At 38.6% G+C, this 19,984-nt stretch overlaps 2 protein-coding genes across 2 annotated transcripts; one reads left to right on the top strand and one right to left on the bottom strand.

The window, feature by feature from the left end:
• Positions 1-6,160: 6,160 nt before the first annotated feature.
• zgc:65997 (uncharacterized protein LOC794398 homolog) lies at positions 6,161-8,899 on the bottom strand. Its single transcript, XM_037686945.1, has 4 exons — positions 8,573-8,899; positions 6,702-6,879; positions 6,473-6,567; positions 6,161-6,365 (listed from the first exon to the last, which is right to left on the bottom strand). The coding sequence occupies exons 1-4, from the start codon at positions 8,897-8,899 to the stop codon at positions 6,174-6,176; spliced, it is 792 nt and encodes a 263-aa protein (XP_037542873.1). The 3' UTR covers positions 6,161-6,173.
• A 1,776-nt stretch (positions 8,900-10,675) lies between these two features.
• Positions 10,676-19,651, top strand: nphp1 (nephronophthisis 1). The gene is made up of 20 exons (XM_037686956.1): positions 10,676-10,792; positions 11,234-11,295; positions 11,465-11,525; positions 11,920-12,059; positions 12,312-12,489; positions 13,140-13,241; positions 13,472-13,605; positions 13,798-13,837; positions 13,973-14,057; positions 15,622-15,716; positions 15,865-15,993; positions 16,078-16,152; positions 16,229-16,339; positions 16,469-16,551; positions 16,639-16,725; positions 16,830-16,919; positions 17,950-18,062; positions 18,137-18,210; positions 18,793-18,837; positions 19,153-19,651. Exons 1-20 carry the CDS (start codon positions 10,736-10,738, stop codon positions 19,426-19,428), a joined length of 2,037 nt encoding a protein of 678 aa, XP_037542884.1. The 5' UTR covers positions 10,676-10,735; the 3' UTR covers positions 19,429-19,651.
• Positions 19,652-19,984: the final 333 nt, after the last annotated feature.

Consider the following 19,984-nt stretch of genomic DNA (forward strand, 5'->3'; position numbering starts at 1 on the left):
TAGGAGTTTCTTTAAGTCTTTGTTACTCTAATTCACAGATGAGGCCCCTCTGTTCCCATCAGGTGTGAAAACTGACTGGGAATCAGTCTTAAAGTTGCATTATATGTTTTTGAAAGTTGAAATCTGAGGCCTCCTCCTCTGTTAAGAGATGTTTTTTCTCCTTTTACACAAATTGCTTCCTTCACCCCCCTCTCAAACCATCTGTGTTCTCGGTCCTCAAAAGAGTGTCCCTTATCTGTGAGGTGGAGGTGTTTAGGTTTTGGAGATAAAATAAACCGTATTTCACCCTCTAAAGCAGGGCTACTCAACTAAACTGCTCAGGGGGCCACAGTTACTGAAAGCAGCAGCTCAGGGGCCAGACTTCCATCAAAGTCACTACAAACCATGTATTACAATGATCTATTACCTTTTAAATTTGTATATTTTGTTGCATTGAATCATAAATATGTATGTATGTGTATATATATATATATATATATATATATATATACAGACAGTATAACTATTTTTCAGGGTGCAGAGTTAAAATTTAGGGGTGCTTGAGCACCCCCAAATAGAGGCTAAAATCGCCACTGGTAGAAAACCATAGGCCATGCACATACAGTACATGTAATATCATGTCACACTCAGATTGTTGTTGATTTTCAACAACTACCACCTCACATTATAGCTCAATATCTATTTTTTACTTAATTGTGGTAATTTTTGTTTGGTTGGTGTCAATTATCTGCAAGCATGTCTTCAGTAGAAGTGACTCTGCAAGTTAATCTGTTTTAAATGTACTTTGTACGATTTCGAGAACTTAATGCATTCATTCAACAATGTTACATAATGTGTGGTGCTTGTAGAATGTGTTGAGTATTCTTCTCAGATACCAACCCACCAAATTTAAATAAAACATCTGTAAATTCGACAGATTTAAAACAGTGCTTGTGTTTTCTAATGGCTGTGGTCATCTTTAATCGATTTAGGTCTTAAAGTTATTCAGCTGTAGATGTCGACCCATTGATCACTCACTGAAAATTTCATGTAAATTTGTTAATTGGTTCATGAGATATTTTTCTATCAGATGAAGCTGCCTCCAATAGAAGCAAAGTTTTAAAAACAGATTTCGCATGATCAGTTAGCTCTCAGAACATATGGGAATGACTTTCAGCTTCTCCCAAACAAGGTTTTAGTTCAATATCTGCAAAATTATCTGAGTTATAGCTTTATTTTATGTTTGTTAGATTACTTAGCTATGGCAGCTATCTTGAACCGGATTGATTCTAAATGCTGTAAATGTAGTTTCTCAAAAGTTCTTAAAAATTCATTTAGTGCTTCATGAAGTGTTTTGGGAAAAGTACAGATCTGTCAGACAAAAGCAAAAAAAAAAAAAAAAAACAGAAGTAAAAAAGTTGCCCTTTGGGGCAATCTCAGCTCGTCTGATGGCCTGGGTGACCCCAAACTCCCCCTCACCACACCCAAGGACATGTTCTGCCGTGACATATAATTTAGATTACCATGTACCACCATAGACACACTCAAAATGTCTTTTAATATTGAATTCAAAAACTTGACATTCAAGAAAGTAGAATAATACTACAGTATAAAGGCACAGAGTAAGACACATAAATACTGTGCTGTATACCATAAATTTAAAAGTATGCAATACAAATACACAAAAAATAAATAAATACTGTAGAAAATAAACACAAATAAAATAAGGCATTTCTAAATTTCACCAATAGAATAACACTTGAGAAAATCCATGTACAACAATTGCACTTTGATCAAGACACACATTTCTCTGCACATCTGTCAAGGAAGGTCTGAACCTTTTCTGAATAAGACAATTGTCACTGTTGCACTTCAAGCCACATAAATTAAATGGCACAACTGTCATGTCTCAACCTGGCTTGGGCAGAGGGTGCCCCAAAATATTTCAGAAGTGCCCTGAATTTGCATTAAAATACCAGACGTAAAACCTCTGATACATCAATTGTATCATAGCATTCATACTTCTGTGCCTCACAATACATTATTTAATGGGCTATGAACCCATTGTTGAAATGCATCCTAATGCAATATTGAGTAATTACAGCAGGCTAATAACTTTCCCAAGTAATGTGAAGTGATTTAGGGACTGTTAAACTGACAGTAAATGACTAACAGCTAACATAAAAATAAACACGCCTACATATATGTCCAATTAGTGACATACTGAGGATACAACACCTCTTCCATTTAATGGCTATTTAACACAATCCAAGCTACATCACAAGATCACTGCCTTTAGTAATTATAGTAGCCCAATATTACTTTTTTATGTAGTAGTTTAGTTTTAGAAGAATTTCAATCTTCAAAACGATACACCTACACCTCCAGATGCAGGAAGAGGGCCACCTGCATCATGAAGGACCACACTCACCCAGCACACACACTTTTTACCCCGCTCCCCTCAGGAAGGAAATTAAGGAGCATTAAGTGTAGAACCACTAGACTGAGGAACAGCTTCTACCCTGAGGCTGTTAGACTCATGAAGCTGTAACCAGGAAAAAAATCACATGTTGCTGCTGATCTGTTTCATGTTGCTGCTGATCTGTTTCATGCTGCTGTGTTCATTCGTGCTCATCTGCTCACACAGTCTCATGTTCGTTCTGCTGTTCAGCACATTGTTTTTATGCTACTAGTGCTTAGTGTGTTTTTAGTTAATGTTTTCCATAGTTCATATCTTAGATCTTATTACTGTTTTTCTTTTACATTTTATACTTTTGTTGGATGTAACTGGGACCCTGTGTACACAATTTTGTTCCAACACATGTACAACATGTGGTGTTCACAAATAAAGAACCTTGAATAATATTTTCTGCTGAAAACCAAATATGTTGTCCTAATCAGCTAAAAGTTAACAACATTAGCGCCTCAGGACGCCTCCCTTTAGAGGAAGGGAGGTGTCCTGCTAATCAGATGCCCGAACTACCTCAACTGACTTCTTTCGATGCTGAGGAGCAACCTCACCCTATCACTAAGGCTGAGACCGGCCACCCTGCAAAACCCATTTCAGCCACTTGTATCCAGGATCATGTAAAAAGAGAAAAACCCTCTCTTAACAGAGGAGGAGGCCTCAGATTTCCACTTTCAAAAACATATAATGCAACTTTAAAACTGATCCCCAGCCGGTTTTCACACCTGATGGGAACAGAGGGGCCTCAACTGTGAATCAGAGGAACAAAGACCTACTGTTTAGGTTTTTAGGTGTGAACTGCCAATCTACATATATGTGTGTGTGTGTGTGTGTCTTATGTGTGTGTGTGTCTTATCTCACTCAGCCTTATAACCTGTATCTCTCACTCTCTGCTCTTTGAATTGAGAAAGCTCCTCGGATGAGGAGCGAAACGTCTTCTGTTACAAATAAATTCCAGTTGTTTTTGTATTGAACGCTTTTTGAATTCATCATGTCCTGGATGACTGAGAATCTTCACCAGCATATCCAGGATCATTCTTTCGGTCATGATCATGATCAATCATGACCATGGGTGAGGGTTGGAACATAGAATCAAGAGCTGTCTTTCATCTCAGCTCTCTCTCTTCATGACATCCTCATTACAAAGGATGAGGACCCAATCCATCGATCCGTCAAGACAACCGAAGACCGAACAAGACGCCCAGATACTTGAACTTCTCCACTTTAGTGAAACTCTCTCCTCCAACCTGGAGGGGGGCATCTCACCTGTTTCTGGTCGAGAATCATGACCTCAGATTTTGAGGAGCCAACTCTCATTCCAGCTGATTCACACACAGTTGTGAACCACCCCAGTGCACGCTGAAGGTCTTGGCCAGAAGATGCCAACAGAACCACATGATCTGCATAAAGCAGAGACGAGACCCTGAGGCTCCCAAACCAGACACCCCTCATCTCCACGACCCCATCTTGAGATCCTGTCCATGAACAACACAAACAGGATCAGAGACGAGGGACAGCTCTGTCCAGCCTGCACTGGGATCGAGCTCGACTTTGTGCCAAGTATGCAGACACAGATTTTGAATGACATACTGAGTGGAAACCGCTTATATTAGCTGTACGTGCATTCTGTCTTGCCACTCACGTTTTTTTTTTTTAAGTTTAAATTCTCCCCTCTCAAAAATGTTAATGATTAGGGCCTAAAATGTTTTGAGAATGACTTTACAGTATACTGATATTTTGAATTATTTGGCTTGTTTTTCTGATCAGAACACTCTTATAATTTCCACAAACGATTAATTTAAGTCATTATTCTAATAGAAATGCTATGAAACTAATTTCTTAGCTCAATGCCAAAGATGACCTTGCTTTGATCAGCCTGCGAATAAGTTCAGCAACAAATTAATAAAAAAAAACAATGTTTTGGGAAAAAAAGCTAAAACTTTTGCTGACTAAAACTACAAAAACAGTCAACGATTAGTTCATATTACCGTATGTTTTGGATTATAAGGCACATTCTGCGAAACAGATGTCAATTATTATTCAACTCATTTATAATAACCACAAAAAATTGGTTCAAGGTCAGTAAGCACAACCAGAATTAATACATAAGGCGCACCTGATTATAAGACTCACGGTCGACTTTTGAGAAAATCAAAGGATTTTAAGTGCACCGTATAGTCCAGAAAACACGGTACATAATTTCAGAACTAAATAAGAGGTCCAGCCTTCCTTGAAGAAATGCATATTGTCTGTCGCCTGTCAGGCAATAGTGTTACAGTAAGATCACTTGATGAAGAGAAGGTAGAGTCGGATGGAAGAGAATTTGTGCCACTACTATTTCTTTTTCTCAGAATTTAAAGATTAAAGTCAGATCAATATATATATTTAAAAAAGGATCATAGCTCTAATCCTTTTACGTAGAGTTGTAGCCATTTTGGTCGAGCCTCAAAAACGACAACTCAGTTTCATGCCTTATTGCATCATCTTGAGAAATGTGTCCAGAGTATGTGTTGCTAATGACTCTCAGCTACCACCACATGTAATTCAGTGGTGTAGTCTACGTGATGCTCGGGCATACGGAGTATACCCACTAGAAAAACTTGAGAATTTCAGTATAACCACTTAAAAGTGCTCAATGATACACGACATATCATTGGGCACGTGTCATTGATACATTAAACGGCAGTTAAACGCTTTCATAACAATCAGTATACCCACTACACATAACAATCAGTATACCCACTACACATAACAATCAGTATACCCACTACACATAACAATCATTATACCCACTACACATAACAATCAGTATACCCACTACAAAAATGTAGACTGCACCACTGATGTAATTTCAGCTCTAGATATGTAAATTTGACTAGATTATAGCCATTTTTGTGTTGGCTTAGAATAAACTGATTATCTGTGGCTGCCATCTTGAATTGGGGCGACCCCAAAGGTTAATCTGTTGTACATGTACATCCATCCATCCATCCATCCATCCATTATCTTTACCCGCTTATTCCATTTTAGGTCACGGGGGTCACTGGTGCCCATGTCCAGCAATCACTGTGCGAGGGGCGGGGTACACCCTGGATGGGTCGCAAGTCCATCACAGGGCCACATAGAGACAAACGAGACAAACAACCATTCACTCTCTCACTCACACCTAGGGACAATTTAGAGTTACCAATCAGCCTAACATGCATGTTTTTGGTCTGTGGGAGGAAACCGGAGTACCCGGAGAAAACCCACGCATGCACAGAGAGAACATGCAAACTCCACCCAGAAAGGCCCCTGGACCGGGGTTTGAACCAAGGACCTGCTCGCTGAGAGGCAGCAGCTCTACCAGTTGCGCCACCGTGCTGCTCTGTACATGTTTCATTAAAATCCAACCTTCATTCATGAGATATTTTGCTAACACAGCAGACCGAAAGATGCAGACAGACAAAAGCTTTATCGGCCTGCCAAAGAGATGAACTCTGCTCCAACACCTTAAGTGACGTCAGAACGTTATGAAATCTTTAGGACAAATTAGTATTTGAACAAAAATAACTTCAACACTTTGGCTAATTTTAGGGCAGCAAGAGCTTTATCTGTGTTAAGTGCATCCTGTTCACTTGTTCCTGTTGTGCTCATTATAAACTCTGTCTTTCAGCACAGTTCACTCCAAGAGCTTGCACAAAGAACAGCAGCCTGTAAATCCACACTTCGTTTTTTTATTCTGATGTCACCAGGGCAGTTCAGTCCCATCCCAGCTGTACACTCTCCCAGTCTTTTCAATACTAAGAGTATTTATGATGCTCATCAGATACATCACAGAGCGTTCAGTACTGAACAACTTATGCTTTGGTACATTCTTGTGATAAGGCCGGGAGAGGTCCGTGTCGACTGTTCCTGGATGTAAGGACACACACACCACCTGAAAACATCAGAAAAGATAACGGGACTAGGTTTGAAGTCATTTAACAATCAGCTTTAAACATTTTATTTTGACAGTAAAGCCACGTCACGGCTAATCCCACTTGCCTTGGGTCGATTGCGGCCCAGCTCTATAGATATATTCCTGGTTGCCATGTTGAGAGCTGCCTTGGACATCCTGTAGCTGTACCACCCACCAAGTCCTGAGAAAGGATTGGGACAAGAAAAACCACGAGAAACCTGTTTTATAAACTTGTTCGTCCTCTAATGCAACATTAATGCACCAGTAATGGAGCCTGTATGTGCAAGAAAAATGTTTGTAAACCGTCTACCATACCATTGTCTCCGATGGAGCCCACTTTAGCTGTGATGTTGACAATGATGCCACTGTGATGCTTGGATTTTTCTGCAGGCTGCTGTCCAAAACCACCGCTTCCTTTCTGAAGGAGGGGGGCAAAATATTTGGCCATCACCAGAGGACCCACAGCATTGGTTGTCAAGGTGGAAATGATGTCCTGAACAGGAAAGTGATGTCACAACAATATTTGGTATAAAGGGGCTTCATACAGTAGGTTGCATTAATATTCACCTAAAGGCCTTAGATTCCACAAAGAAACCTGCCACCTTCCAGTGTTTTATGCTGAAATCATCTTACGAGATGTATTAACAGAGTAGGTCATTTTGGTTCTCGTAAATTCGCTCATGCAATATCGCAAATTCTTGCTAAATTTATTAGCACTCAATGTGTTGAGGATGACTCAGCTACTACCACACCAAACTTTAGTTTTATATTTTGACTTCCAGCGCCACGCGAAGCAGAGTCAGAGTTTCTTTGTTGTCGTTCCACCACATGTGGCACACTCCGGTGTGTTTCCTTGACTGATGAAGCCTTCCGGATCGAAGGCGAAACGTTTCAGCACAAACAAAGAAACTGTCCAGACGACCTGACTGAAAAATGTTGGATTGTATACCTGGATTATTGAGCATGGACTTTGTTGTTTTCAACCAGTTTGACAAGACTGTCAACAAGGAAGAGGGCCGGCAATGGAGGAGGGGCTTACCAAAGAGACCATCTTATCACAAGCAGATCTGGTTTGTTCCACTTTGGAGTAAGCTGTTGGAGGAAAAATCAGTTTTGTTGTGTTTCCTTGACTGATGAAGCCTTCTGGATTGAAGGCAAAACGTTTCAGCACACACACAAAAAAAAAGAAACTGTCCAGATGACCTGACTGAAAAATGTTGGATTTTATACCTGGATTATTGAGCATGGACTTTGTTGTTAAAATATATCTAGTTGTTTGTGAGATATTTTGCTAACAGACAAACCAGGTTGACTCCAAATAGTTAATGGAAAGTTTTAAAGAAACTGGGTTTCTTTTTCAGAAACAGATCCTGTTTAACCCTGAATGCTAGAAAACGCCTTGTATCTGTGACTTTCCTTCCCTCAATTGATTATGGTGACATTATTTACATGAATGCTCCTACAAGAACCCTGCAGATGTTGGATGCTGTCTATCATGGTGCACTAAGATTCATAACTGGCTGTAACTCATAACCATCACTGCACCCTGTATTCACTGGTTAACTGGACATCATTAACTTCATGCAGACTCTCTCACTGGTACATTTTCATCTTTAAATCACTTCTTGGTCTGCTGCCTTCATACATCTCCTCCTACATGTCTCTGCGTGAGTGCAGCTACAGCGTGCGCTCTCAGGACATTATTACCTGCAGTGTTCCCTCAGTGAGGACTGAACTAGGCAAAAGGGCCTTCTCCAACTCCGCTCCTGTTTCCTGGAATATCTTACAAAAAGATTTGAAGCTCTCGACCTTGACCTCTCTAAGTGGCTTTAAGAATCTGTTAGACTCCTGGCAGGGACCAATGCAGACATGTTCCTGTTTTTAGTTTTCTACATTCGCCTTAGTATAGCTGTTTTTTTGTTACCTTTTCCTTTTAGCCATCCTATTTGTAAAAAAAACCCCAAAAAACCTGTATTATGACTTTTTATAATTGTTTATTGTTGTTGCTGTTGTCCATTGTTGTCATCTTTCTTTGTTGAAATCAGGTCTCTCTTGTAAATGAGTCCTCGAGGCTCAATGGGATTTACCTGTCTAAATAAAGGTTGATTGATTTAAATAAAAGGCCATGATGATGAACAAATGCTAGTTTCCAGACAGTCCGATTTCACAACAAAACCAAGTTCTACCTGAGCAGTAACATCCCTCAGGCTCGTCTCTCCTCTCCCGGAGGGGTGAAGCATCGCCGAGGAGTTGATGAGGAGATCCAGACGACCCAAGTTCTCCTTAACTCGCTCTGCGGCTGCGCGGACGTCCTCCTCCAGGTTCACGTCCAGTTTGAAAACCGTCAGTCTGCCCGGGTGCTGGCCGGCAATGCCCCGCAGCTCGGCCGCAGCGTCCGGGTTTCGACACGTCGCGAAGACAACAGCCGGCCTGTTATTGTTTAATATTTGTTTGCAGAACTCCAGCCCCAGCCCTCTGCTGGCTCCTTGTATGAGAGCGACGGGAGCCGCCATGATTACAGCAGCGCGTGCTGCCTTCAGATACAACATGGAGACTCGTAATGGTGATTTAAAGCTTATTAAAACTTGTATACTTTCATTAACATATTTCTTTATGAGTCGTTTTTGTTTGTTTGTATTTGTGAATATATATATTGTTTAATACGAAGCCATGCTAAAACTGTGACTTAAAAACAAATAATTTCCAACATAAAAAAATCCGAGCGTTACTTGAACGTGACACGTTTCACAACTGGCAAAGCGCGCTCCCGTGAGGTCACATTAAAGACATTTAGCACGTGCATACTTGCTAAATGTGGGCTAATTTGACAAACACTGCCATCTTGTGGTCAATTATAATAACTACAACTTCCCACACAAAATTGAACTATAAATAACTAGAAATAGTATTCAAATAATAATAATAGAAATATAAAAAATACATGTTTTTTGCGTATGTAAATATTATGCAAAAAATCAATTATATAAACCAAATATTTTGACACAGTATTCATTCAACCTTTATTTAGACAGGTAAATCCCATTGAGCCTCGAGGACTCATTTCCAAGAGAGACCTGATTTCAACAAAGAATGATGACAACAATGGACAACAGCGACAACAATTAACAGTTATAAAAATTCATACAGTTTTTTTTTTTTTTAACAAATAGGATGGCTAAAAAAAGAAAAGTAACAAAAAAACAGCTATTCTAAGGCGAATGTAGAAAACTAAAAACAGGAACATGTCTGCATTGGTCCCTGCCAGGAGTCTAACAGATTCTTAAAGCCACTTAGAGAGGTCAAGGTCGAGAGCTTCAAATCTTTTTGTAAGATATTCCAGGAAACAGGAGCAGAGTATGAGAAGGCCCTTTTGCCTAGTTCAGTCCGCACTGAGGGGACACTGCAGGTAATAATGTCCTGAGAGCGCACGCTGTATCTGCACTCATGCAGAGACATGAAGGAGATGTATGAAGGCAGCAGACCAAGAAGTGATTTAAAGATGAAAATGTACCAGTGGGAGAGTCTGTGTGAAGTTAATGATGTCCAGTTAACCAGTGAATACAAGGCGCAATGGTGGGTACGAGTTACAGCCAGTTATGAATCTTAGTGCACCGTGATAGACAGCATCCAACATCTGCAGGGTTCTTGTAGGAGCATTCATGTAAATAATATCACAGTAATAATAATATCAGCATAATAATAATATCAGCATAATATATGGACTATAATATATGGACTTTCTGGAGCCAACATATGACTGTTTCAAAAAAGCAGTATACATACTCTTTTATATAATAAAAAGTGCAAAGTTTATGGTGGATGGCTGCAGCAATGATACTCTTGTTGAGAGTGAGATAAAAAGAATGGGAAAAAAATCAATAAATTATTGTATTTTTATGTATAATAAAACGAAATAATAATGATAATTGTTGCTGTTCTTGTTGTTAGTAGTAGTAGTAGAAGTAAAATTATTTTAATTGTTTGTCAGTCTTTTGTCCATTAGAGTAATTTTCATGGTTATCTATTTATTGATTAGACTGCAACAAACAATCCAGACCAATAGGTGGCGACAACAAAAAGACATACTAAGTATTCAAAAAACGTTCATTACAAAATTAGTGAAAATATATCGGCTCATATTTTGTCGATACGTGTTGTAATTGTAAACTTGCAAAACATACGTATTTGATAGAAATATAAAATGTTTAATAAATGATAAAACAGAAAAACAAGATCAAGAATTGACTACTTCCGTAGAAGAAGTCGGTTGCCTAGCAACCACTGGACGTGTAGCGTCCGTTAGCAAGCTAGCTGTTGGGCAAATTCAAGGATTTTACCGCGCAAAAACAATGGCACTTAAAAGGTTACAACTTGTCCAAAGGGAAGTGGACGTAGCCGAAGGACAGGTTTGTTAAATAATCTTCTCAGAGTTTGTAAATTTATTTAAATGAAAAACCGCGAATGCAAATCCTTCAGTCAATGAAGCAGGTTTAGCACAAAATAAATTGTCTAAAAGGACAGTTTTTTTTTTCACTTAGATAATATAAACATTGTTCAGACAGAGGAATTTTGAGTTAGTAAAAACGTTAAAACAGTAAAACCAACTCACACCGTAACGCTAAAAGATGAGAACTAAAGGTTGGTATTTCTAGAAAATCTCTTAAAGAATAGACTTCTTATGTTAGGCTTACCCAGTATTTAAATAATTAAGATTAAGGTTAAAGCCATGGATGAATATAGTCAACATGGTTCATAGACTATGAAGCAGTATTACATTGTACCTTTATACAGTATATGTTGTTCTGTCCACCCTCAGCTCCTATTCTCTGATTTTACATTTGAAACAGGTTGACAGACTGATGAAGGATGTAAACAATAAATATGGATCCGATGAACAGCATTTTCAAAAGTAAGCAGCTTTAACGAAGGAACAGCAGTGTTTCCTAAAATCATCTCCTTTTTTTCATTTAGACTTGTACTATAATTTCATTTCATTCCTGATATCCTTCATCACATCTTTTAGTTGTTTTAAACATGTCCTACAGTTTCACGTTTTACTAAATACCATTTCTCAACAGATGCCAGGAACTGCAGATATCAGCAGAGAAGACTCTAAAGACACTACAGAAGTTAGGAAAGGTTCGTTTTCTATATCAATAAAAAGATATCCGAGATCGTGTAGATAATTATTACGTTTAATTCCATTTAATGAAAACTGACAACAGTCTTCGCAATAGCTTGTGCAGTTTCCAGTTTGTTTGTTAAGAGAACAGACATGATCTACTGTATACCCTGAAATCAGTATCTTACTTCTGAACGGACATGTTGGTTTGACAGTAGTTTCATTTGTAGCAGAGCAAAACAAGACTTTGTTATCAAACCAATTAGTAAAGAATACATTGAATTAAGTTTTCAGAAATTTCTTGGCAATCCAGCATCAGCTAGCTCTGTAACATGCACCAGCCTTTAATAATGGTATTGATCCGTTTAGATAAGTTGACATTGCATTGTGATCTGCTCCTTTTTCTTCTAGGTTGAGTTGGCTCCAGTGCAGGATAGGATGAGATACGATCAGAAGAAACAGCAAGAAGAGAGGCGACTGAAAAACATCCTGGAGCGTCTGAACACGCTCTCTCTGGAGCTTTCACCACCAGGCCCCAGCACTGCAGCACAGTCAGTACCTGTATTCATAGGAAACACAGTATTGTAGACATGTAGACGTTTATGATGTATAAAGTTTCCTTTTTAAAATAATTTTTCACAAGTAACATTTCCCCGTGTCTTTAATTTCACTCGTTATGGCAAATTAGTTTTAGTGTTTCTGGCATTTTCAAGCTAATTTTGAAAATTTAAGTGGAAACAAAATACCCTGTTGTCCCTATCCTATGTGTTAAATACTTTCTCCTTTTACTGTTTCATCCACAGCATAGTTTCAAAAGATGACAGTGAAGATGATGTTGATGGAGACAGTAACAAAGACAGTAACGATGATGACACAGATGATGAAGATGAGGACAGAGCTGTACAACTGCCATGTCATTCACAGCTCTATGTGGTCCTCAGCAATTTCAAAGGAGAACAAGAAGGAGATCTTTCTATTCAGGTGAAGTACTTCCTGTTTCACCAGCACTGACGGAGCTCAGTCAGACTTTGCAGCGTCATTCAGAGGACTCTAGACGTGCTGAATACAAATGGTGGTGGCAGTAAGGGTTGTTTTTGAAGCTTATGAACAACTCTTTAAAATTCGACAGTTCTTTTTGAGGTATTTATTAAAATTTTCGAGCAGGTTCAGAGTTTAGTTCTTCCTTTTCTTTTTTTTTATGTTATTTTTGTTTTTTTTTACTTTTTAATACTAATGAAACATATTAATGAGGTAAAACAAAGACCTTAAGTCCACCGATCACAGTTTTTAACTGGAAGTGGTACTTTAATAGTCTTGGAAGGAAAAAAAGCTGGAGAATTGTTCAGAGATTTGTCAGCTACATAAGCTTTTTTTGTTTTCTACCATAAATCAAATATATATATCATCTATTTTAATACTACTTGTCTTTATGTCTTCCTGTATAAATGTTTTCTAACTAAACTGAGACTAAATGTGAAATATTGTATTAGTAATTACATAAGTACATCTTTCCGAATTTTTTAATTTCCTCTGTGTAACATGATGCTTAAAGTCTGTTTGGTGCTAATTTATTACTATATGTGAGGCTCGTGTTTTTTTTATTCATTCTTTTGTTGTTGTTGCTGTTCTAGAGGGGAGAGGTGTTGAGGATCATCAAGAAGGCATCAGATGGATGGTGGTTGGCTCAGGACACCAAAGGCAACAGAGGAGTAGTTCCAAAAACTTTCTTAAAGGTACAGACTGGTTCTCAATCAAGCAACACGTTCACCTTATTTTAATACAGGGACTCAACAGATCTTATCATAAAACATTACTGATGACATTAAAATACAACCTCATGTGTGGTAACGATGAAATAAATATTTTCTTAACGTTTTCTTTTAGACAAAACTCACATTTGCTAACAATTCAACTCCTCTAGTTTCTGTGACATCTCATTACATTGTTGTTGTCTTTGTGTTAGATCGGCTCTGGGGTTGATGATGAGGACGAAGAGGTCACAGAGGATGATGATGATGATGAAAGCGAGGAGTCAGATGAGGAGGAAGAAGAAGATGAAGTTGAGGAGAAGCTTACTGATGATCCAGACAAAGACAGGTGTGCAATTTTGAGTTTTCAGTTTCATGTTGAAGCATCCGAATGATCCTGAATTTGTCTCCTATTTACAGAAAAGTGGAGGTTAAAATATGTTTTTAACGCTTTTTATTATCTACTGATGATGAAAAATAAGTAAAAACACAAATATCATGTTTTATTTGTATGTTATTTTTTCCTTTTTTCCCACAACAGAGTTTTTAATTGGTCCACTGTCAGAAAGGCTCTGACTCAGGTAAGATGCTTATTTTACACTTAAAACTACTATAACTGATCCTACTGGTAATTTATCTCAAAAATGTTTTAAAATGTTCATAAAATAAAATTCTCTGTGCACGTGTGTGTGTGTGTGTGTGTGTGTGTGTGACAGATTGACACAACAGATGTGTTGTCAGCGATGGGAGCTATACCTTCTGGATTCAGACCATCAACTCTCAGTAAACTGCTGGAGGAAGGTCAATATGCAGCAGGCGTGTGTGTTTGTGCTTTTGTTCCTAACAAACAGGAACACCCAAGTTTACACACAAATTCAACAACATTTCAGTAGATTCCTAACTTACTAGCTCGTGATGAGAAAGGCTGGAGTCTCACACTGTTACAGCTTGAATAACAGTAAGACTCCAACAAATAATTTAGTGTGTTGTTTCATCGCGTTCTCTAAAAAGTTGCTACAAAATTGTGGATTACATTCAAAGGAAGTTTATCAGTTTATTTCATGCTCATTTGGTCATTTTCATTATAGTCGGTATATATTACAGACCAAGTGTTTACGGGAGCAGCCATGTTGTATTTTCAGGACCTGAATCTTGCCAACAAGGAAGTGTGAATTTAAGTCCCATCAATTCCTCTGCACACAATCACATTGTTACATGACCATTCTTTTACGCATCAAATAACTAATTACAGCTAGCCAGTTGGAGGTCTAGATATAATGTATTTTTTTTGGACTATAAGGCGAACTTACAATCGTTTAATTTTTTCAAAAATCAACTGAGAACATTTCAGAACATTCTGACGATAACGATACATTTTGTGATATAACCAAGAAAAAAATAAACTGAAATCATAGTTATTCATTTGACAAAATTAACTTAACATGTTGCTTTGCAGTATTATATTAAAAAAAAAAACCACAATGGTTAATTTGACTGAAATTACTTTATTTAGTAAAGTATTCAGTCTCCAAGTATAAAAATAAAAATGATCCTTCTGTTATTTAGATTGAAAAAGTCTGCACAAAAGACTGATCAACAAAATCCACCACAAAAACTAAAGTGTAGGTGAAGTTTCCCAAAATAACTGAACAAAATGAAGCTTAATATCTGTTGAGCATAAATGTAACATACAACAAAACATATGTTGCCTTTAAATGAGGTGCAACTTGTGACAAGGTGATCAGCTGACCCTGAAGCTTGGGGGTGGGGGGAGACAGCTGAGCTGCGCCCCGCTTATGTAATGGTAGTGGAAACACTGACGTATTTACGTCATGAAATTAGCATATCATGATCTCGTTTATTTTCCCGGGCAAGCTTTTTTTTTTACTGGTATTATCGTGAACGATATGATATGGCCCAGCCTAAGTGAGCCTTATAATATAATCAGGTGCGCCTTATGTATTCATTCTGGTTGTGCTTACTGACCTCGAACCGATTTTATGTGGCACAACTGAACAATGTTAAGAGTTATTGTGAACGAGTTGAATAAAGTTTGACTTGCGTATCTGTCTGTTTTGTTTCGCTTAATGCACCTTATAGTACAAAACAAATACTGTATACGTTTTTTTGGTTTTAACAAATATCCCCCTCAAGAAAGGATTATCTGTCTCAAGGGACAGCTCACATCGATCATGACAACTGGATGTTTCACGCTTAACTTCCTTAGAGAATTGTTGATCAGTACAAAAATAAATCAAAGATCAGTAGTTTTGTAAGTACTTGGAGGTGACAGTTTAATCGTGAATACATTTGGTGTTCTGTGTGACTAAATGTCCGAACTGTCATACTTTTTGTTTCGTTATAGATGTTAAATTCAGAGCAAGTCACTATATTAAACCTGACCTCAGCCAATCACAGCTCTCCTTCAAAGACCTCTTATTGGTCCCAGACTCTGGCAGGGTGAGTGGATCCTTGTACTTGCATGTTTGTGTGTGTTACTTTTACAGCCTAATCTGGATTTTCATCCTTACAGTGCATGACATTATAAACACACCTTCTGGAATAAACACAGTTCAGTCCGTTAACTTGTTAGTCTCTTGTTACGTAGGTCCGGTCCCGTCAGGTCAGGACTTGTGTTTGCTTCACTTTGTGGAGCTGCAGGATGATTCCCACTCCTGGAGTTGGAGTTCAAGTCCTAAGCAGACACATCCGTCTCTGTGCCTTTGACGGAGCTCAGGTGTTAGGACTGTCTCTGTCACATATCAACATGTCTGTCTTTACTCGTATATTTATTTACAAGAGCTGCTGATTTGTTTTACAGGCGCTGAGTAACATTCACACAGTGAGAGCATCTTATAACCCAAAAAACCCGAAGACGTGGACCTTCTCACCAATGGTATGATGAGTCTAGCTGCACCGTTATAAACACTGAAAAACAATGCTTCAGTAGTGCGTGTGTGTGTTTTCTTCAGGTGACTGGCGTCCTGCCCACCCTCCTTGATGGTGATTGTTTCCTACGCTGTGATTCTTCGTCTCCTAACCTTGGAATTCTTTTTGAGCTTGGAGTCACCTTTTTACGAAACGTAAGAATACGTAGGTGATGCTGAGTAGATGCAAAAGGACGACAAATCCTTCTCTGCAGAAGTGGATAATAACAAGTGAGAGAAAGCGTTTCAATAGCTCATAAGTCTAATGTGTGCATTTTGTTTTAGTCCACAGGCGAGAGGGGAGAGCTGAGTTGTGGCTGGGCCTTCCTGAAACTGACTGATGACACTGGAAATCCAATCCCAAACAAGTACATCCACAAAATTAGTCACGTCAAGATGTATTTGTGAGTAAGGAGAAATAAAAAATGAAAATAAACCAAATCTGATGTGCACAGGACATACGAGCTGCAGGTGAACGGTGGCACTCCTTATGAGAAGGACGTCTTTGTGGAGGCATCAGCTGGTAGAAAATGTGAGGGGGGGAAAACTAATTTAATGAAAGCTCGCGTAAGGATTGTACATTTTAAAAGATTAGTTAAAAAGGTTTTTAAATCATTATTGGCTGTGCCTTTTCCTTTTCTTCAGCTGTTTTCCAACAGATGCTTCAGGGCAAGCGGCAACCCAAACTGAACGTGAAGCTGAAATCAACTAACAGCCGAACCCGTTCGCAGCTCAGGTAGGAGAGGACTGGCTGAAAAGCCGCCCACAGAGCTGGAACACATGCAACAGATTATGTGATCGATAAATCATTCCGAGCTTTAGACACATTCCTGGCTCTTCTCAAAGTCATTCAAGGTGGTGCTCATGTTTAACGCTGAAGCACGCACAATATTTCCTGATCCCACAATCTTTGACATGTTCTTCATTTTCAAACGTTGTCTTAGACTCATCTTAAAACAGATTCAGTTTATTCCACCCTCTTCTGGTGAAAGAACATTCTCTTTAACAGTCAACACACTGTATCAAGCACCATGTCTGTTAATGTCAGGATGCAGGTTATCTGGAAAAACTGCACGGTTTGGCACATTTTCCATGCCAGAGGTTTAGACTGACGTCATACGATGAGAAAAGATAAAAGTTGTAGCTGCTCTACTGAAACCTTGAAAACATGTTATGAGCAATCACATAAATTAATGTGAGACACCACATTTAGAGTACGAGTTGTGGATGACTCTCCATATCGACCTTTAGGCCAGCATCTGTAAAACGGACGGAGTTGGAGCCATTTTTGCATTAACTGTTGCAGCCATCTTGAATTGGATTGGTTAAAATAATAATAATAATTACAGATGTTCAGTCATTGTTTACTTTAAAGTCCATCCAGTGGTTCATGATATATTTTACTTACATAGTTATTTGTAGCAGTTAAAGCTTTAAGCAGAAAATGTTCACGATGCTCATCCATTGATTGCTTTCTGCAACTTTCAACAAGGGCTCTAAAATATCCATAAATCAGCTGTTTCTACGGGGGATTGAACCCTGGACCTTCCTGCTCTGAGGCATCAGTGCTAACCACGAAGCTGTTGTGCTGCTCATTTATTTGTAGAGCATTAGCATCACGTCACACAAGTTCAGTTCTGCTTGATCTTCAGGACATTTTGCATGTCTTTGATCATTTTGGGATAAATCTCAAACCTAACAAACTGTGGACTTTACAAAGACCCGTTGCCAGTGTAGATGAGTAACACATAAACTACTGTCTTCAGTCTCCTTCCAGACACTCTGCTGTACTGTGTGAACTGTGTCCACATGCTGGTTCTGCACCGACAGCTGCTGGCTGACACCCTGCTGATCGACAGGCCCACCATGCAGAATGCAGGTAACGCATCAAACCGCACGCGTTGTAGTTTTTACACCGCTCTCATTAAACTGCTTTTACATATTTCTACATAGATCCTATAAGCAGCCCGATACTCTCAACGTTTCCTGTGCTGGTGGACCACACAGACCTGCTGGATGCTCTCAGGGTGAGAGGGTTTGAAGTGATGCTTCTCCAAAACTGTTAAACAAATGGAGTTATGTTGGCTTTATTTATTACTTATGATGTCAGTTTTACAGACGTTGAGTTAGAATTAATCTGCAGTACATACATTATGTGCTATTACTAAAACTACACATTATGCACGATGTTTGCTTTAAACTTTGGCATTAACTATGAGTCAACTCTGTCTGTTAGCAAAACATCTCATGAACCAGTGGACAGATTCTAATAAAACGCTCAGTAATTATTGGCTGTACATCTACAGCTGATAACTTTTGGAGTCAATCCAATTCAAGACATGACTAATCAATCTCAGCCTACACAAAAATGGTGATGACGACTGGCTATTGAGCTAAGTTTAGCTGTGGTAGTAGCTGATAGTTATCTTCAACACATAGCGCAAATAAGTTTCACGAGAAATCGCAAGTTGCGTTCCCTTAAAGAATGCCAGGCCTTTAATTGATACGTTTTTGTAAAGGCAGGTTGTGAAGCAGACATACTGTAGTAACGGTGAATTTACACACTAACTTTATTTATTTAGTTTCTCAAAGTTGTTGTTTTTTTCCAGAGTGCATGGCTGGAGGCAGACGCTAACATGAGCAGAGCACAGAAGGTTTGTACGCTTCCCTTATAATGTACAGATATTTAATTTAAAATATCATATTTCTATAGGACGCTTGGTTAATATATGGCAAAAATATATGCGCTTTATTTTCATTTGTTTAAAAGCCAACTTGAAGTTAACATTAGGGCATCTGTATGGTTCAAAACAACACTTGGTGTGTAATAGCAGCTCAGACCTGCAGGGGACGCTGTTAGAATGAGAGAGAAACTGGATTTTCTCTGTAAGGAATGAAACTTTGGAAGTTCTTGCATCATGCTCACCACATTTGAGTGTTAACTGTTTTTATTACGTGTGTTTTTGCAGAGAGACTTGACGTATCTGAAGCAGGAGTTTAGTAAAGTCTACATGTCTGTGTATTTCCTGCTTCACTCACCTTCGCTGCCCTGTTATCGCTGGGCGGACCCGCCCTCTGAGGAAGAGCGGGCCAGAGTCATCTATGCTGCCCTGGAGGATCTCAAAACATACCAACACACCGCCAGCCAATCAGGAGGCGCGGAGATCTTTTTGGATTCCACTCATTCACATCTTGGTTTTGATGTCCAAGAGTTGACATTTGATCTCCTCAGTGCTACACAGTGAGGAAAGCTTCACCTCACTGTGACATTAGATAAGACACTTTTATTTGTATCCACTTAGTCTAATGTAAAAAAGGGACACCAGGATTTGGTTCATTCTTTAATGCACCATTAAGTTTTTAGAGGGTGTTTACAAGAAGAGGTTGGTGAAAAGAAAATGTCCATAAAACTTGAAATCTGTTCAAATTTATAACATTTTCACATTTTCCTTTCATCGGTTTGTGAAAAGTTTAGATATTTGTTTTTAAAAAAAAAACACCAAGAAATGACTAAAGCAGTTGGTATTTATGAAAAGTCACATTTCCCATAATAACCAGTTTCCTTTTTTAAAGCTTTTATTCAACAGGTCTGCCCAGTGTCAGATAGGAATGAATAAAATTACATGTTTAAAAAGTTAAACTATATTCCACACACTGTTCTGCAGCTCACCCTGCAGTTTATTTCTGAAATATGTCTAAAATAAAAGGTTTTTATTCGAAGGCTTAACTATGTGGTCCATTCTTTAAACATAAGCTTTATGTATTATGTTACAGTAATAGAAATAATTTATGTTTTATTAT

Source organism: Nematolebias whitei, chromosome 1 (genome assembly GCF_014905685.2).
Source record: "Nematolebias whitei isolate Nwh7 chromosome 1, NemWhi1, whole genome shotgun sequence".
NCBI classification, from domain to species: Eukaryota; Metazoa; Chordata; class Actinopteri; order Cyprinodontiformes; family Rivulidae; genus Nematolebias; species Nematolebias whitei.

Coding starts and splice junctions, on each gene's coding strand:
- zgc:65997 (XM_037686945.1), bottom strand. CDS start 8,899: ATGGCGGCTCCCGTCGCTCTCATACAAGGAGCCAGCAGAGGGCTGGGG. Junction 6,568..6,701: donor GGGCTCCATCGGAGACAATG/GTATGGTAGACG, acceptor ATCCTTTCTCAG/GACTTGGTGGGTGGTACAGC. Junction 6,366..6,472: donor TGGGCCGCAATCGACCCAAG/GCAAGTGGGATT, acceptor TGATGTTTTCAG/GTGGTGTGTGTGTCCTTACA.
- nphp1 (XM_037686956.1), top strand. CDS start 10,736: ATGGCACTTAAAAGGTTACAACTTGTCCAAAGGGAAGTGGACGTAGCC. Junction 11,296..11,464: donor GATGAACAGCATTTTCAAAA/GTAAGCAGCTTT, acceptor ATTTCTCAACAG/ATGCCAGGAACTGCAGATAT. Junction 16,726..16,829: donor GGTAGAAAATGTGAGGGGGG/GAAAACTAATTT, acceptor CTTTTCTTCAGC/TGTTTTCCAACAGATGCTTC.